This window comes from Prunus mume, linkage group LG8 (assembly GCF_029339155.1).
Source record: "Prunus mume cultivar Tortuosa linkage group LG8, ASM2933915v1, whole genome shotgun sequence".
In the NCBI taxonomy this organism is placed as follows: Eukaryota; Viridiplantae; Streptophyta; class Magnoliopsida; order Rosales; family Rosaceae; genus Prunus; species Prunus mume.
Genome location: NC_142705.1, coordinates 11,482,463 through 11,484,759, shown reverse-complemented (window position 1 = coordinate 11,484,759; position 2,297 = coordinate 11,482,463). Strand labels below are relative to the sequence as shown.

Below are 2,297 nucleotides of genomic sequence, written 5' to 3'. Positions count from 1 at the left end.
ATAAAGACAGCAAGTTTGTTACTTGTTTGCAATTAAAATTAGAGGCAGAGGATAATACAGGCAGAAATTAACACAATTAACAAAGAACAAATGAATTAATTTAGTTTAACCGTCTTTTTTTAACTGGGTCCAGATATTTTTTTAGTCACATGCCTTAATATGGTCAATGTCATGCGTTCTTGGAAACTTCGTCGATCTTAAACCCCCTTTTATCCTTTTCACACTATATATTCATCTTACACCAACTTCAATCAACGCCAATTTCTTTTTTTAATCATTTGTTATGATGCGTTTCTTGGGTTTTTTCCATGTTCTTATTGGTACAAAATGTTCTTGACAGTGTTTGATCCAAATTGAAACTTTTTTTATTCTAAGAGAGAGAGAGAGAGAGAGAGAGAGAGATGGATAACTCTATTGGAGTTGGGTTCATGGCTGTTGTTGCTGTATCTGGAAGCGTGGTTCTTCTTGCCCATCAAGTCCACAAGCGCCTTCTCTCAGATTTCATGAAGAACATTGAATGTGAAATGGGAGGTTTGCTTGATCACCACAAAAAAATGACTTCTGGTAAGTTTTTTCGTTTCATTTATCGCGGGAATAATTTAGTAATAGTCTCTGAACTTTGACCCGTCTTCTCTCGAAACTTTGAAAATTCAACTATCTTTTTTTGTTTTGATTTTTCGGGGATTAGGATCTGAGAAAATCCAAGGCAAGAAGTGTGTTAGATTTGCAGCGGATGTTGCGGAGCCATCATCAAACAACAAAGAGTACCGCAAGAGGCGCTTTGCACCAACAACAAAGCAGGCCAAAGAGGGAAATGGAAATTATAAAATGGACACCATGCCACTAAATAGGCAAGCTCTTTACAAAGGGATCATTGAATTTAAGTCCCTCAAGGGGGCACATGTATATTGAGCTTAATTTTGTTTTTTTTTTCGTGTTCGTGTCGTGTTTGCATGTCTTTAATTTGTGTATATTTAGGTGTTTGTTTCATTTTTTTTAATTTTAACTTTTCCCCCATCTTAAAAGAAATAATGAGAGGTTTAAGAAAAAACTCTGGTCGGGGCAAGCTTATATATTATTCATTTCATAGCGACTCGTCATGTGTTATTTATGTGACGAAAAGATTATGAGATGAAAGTGTATAAGCTGCACCGTAGTGAAGACTTCCTCAGAGGTTTAGCCGGCCATAGACTTAGCTCCATGGATTTGAAAAGTCTTTTAGGTAATTTGGGCATAGAAAGAAGTAGTTTCTTGCGACCAAAACCCTGGAAATATCAAGGATAATTCCATCAAAGATTGACATGTACTGCATGACTCAGTCTTTGGTTGTATTTTTACTGTGTGTAATGTTTCTGTATCTTGTATAAAAAAAAATGGACATAAATAAAACAGTGCTCTGCCTGCAGGTTATTGTAAATTCTTTGTGCAGTGGTTTTGCAGCGTTATATTTATATTTTCTAATTTTGGTTAATAGGTTTTACAAACGATGAAGGGGGAACTCAAAGAAAATACATATTTGGAATGGGAAAATACATCAAAGGATCACATGGATTCACCTTACCGAAAGTTACATTTCTTGTAAATTAAGAAGAAGAAAGAGAAGTTACCTTTATTTTTTTGGTTTTTTTTGGGAGGGGGAATGAATCTTTGTTCTCTCTCTTGAAATTTACTTATTTAGGTAGATCATTGTTCAATGAATCGATGCAGTATAGAGGGGATGAATATGCTATGACTATTTGCAATTTTTTTTTTTTTTTGGAGAAAGCGATATTTTAAACTATATTAATGTATGGTAAGGCGAATCAAACCCGATATAAGGAAAGAGACACACTTTCTTAGTCAATTGGCTAAACCTATGTTTGCAATTATGACTAGTCTTCTTCTGCAGGTATTGTAAATTTTAATAAATAAAAAATATAAGTGTATTATTTAAAAAAAAAATTGAATAAACCTTGACTTCTAATACTGATATTTTCTAGTCTTCATTTCCCAGTGTTACATGGGGAATTTTCAATCCCTCTTGAAGTTGAACATGGGTTTCCCAAAAACTGCATTTTATGCGGCTCTTAACAGGCTCGGGCCTTTTTTGAAAAGTCCATACAGAGTAATACTATCTTCATTTGGGTTTGGATCCATGATCTTTAATCACATGTTTATGGGCCTCATGTATATTACCCAACACTACTTTTTAGACTGCATACAACTTTCAACTCAAACATTTAGATGAGGATAAGTCTAGCCTTTCTTTGGCATAGTTTCGTTTTCGGGAGATGCTACAATGAGGGGAATTTGGGTGT

The 2,297-nt window shown here is 34.6% G+C and overlaps 1 protein-coding gene across 2 annotated transcripts; it reads left to right on the top strand.

Annotated features, from left to right (window-relative positions):
* Positions 1 to 231: 231 nt before the first annotated feature.
* On the top strand, positions 232 to 1,625 carry LOC103339567 (uncharacterized). Of its 2 annotated transcripts, XM_008242883.3 has the most exons (3): positions 232 to 564; positions 689 to 851; positions 1,475 to 1,625. In XM_008242883.3, exons 1-3 carry the CDS (start codon positions 402 to 404, stop codon positions 1,488 to 1,490), a joined length of 342 nt encoding a protein of 113 aa, XP_008241105.1. In that variant the 5' UTR covers positions 232 to 401; the 3' UTR covers positions 1,491 to 1,625. The 2 variants fall into 2 exon arrangements, with proteins under 2 accessions (XP_008241105.1, XP_008241104.1); XM_008242882.3 differs by lacking the exon at positions 1,475 to 1,625 and having other exon boundaries at positions 237 to 564; positions 689 to 1,417.
* The last annotated feature ends 672 nt before the right edge of the window (positions 1,626 to 2,297 follow it).

Coding starts and splice junctions, on each gene's coding strand:
- LOC103339567 (XM_008242882.3), top strand. CDS start 402: ATGGATAACTCTATTGGAGTTGGGTTCATGGCTGTTGTTGCTGTATCT. Junction 565..688: donor CCACAAAAAAATGACTTCTG/GTAAGTTTTTTC, acceptor TTCGGGGATTAG/GATCTGAGAAAATCCAAGGC.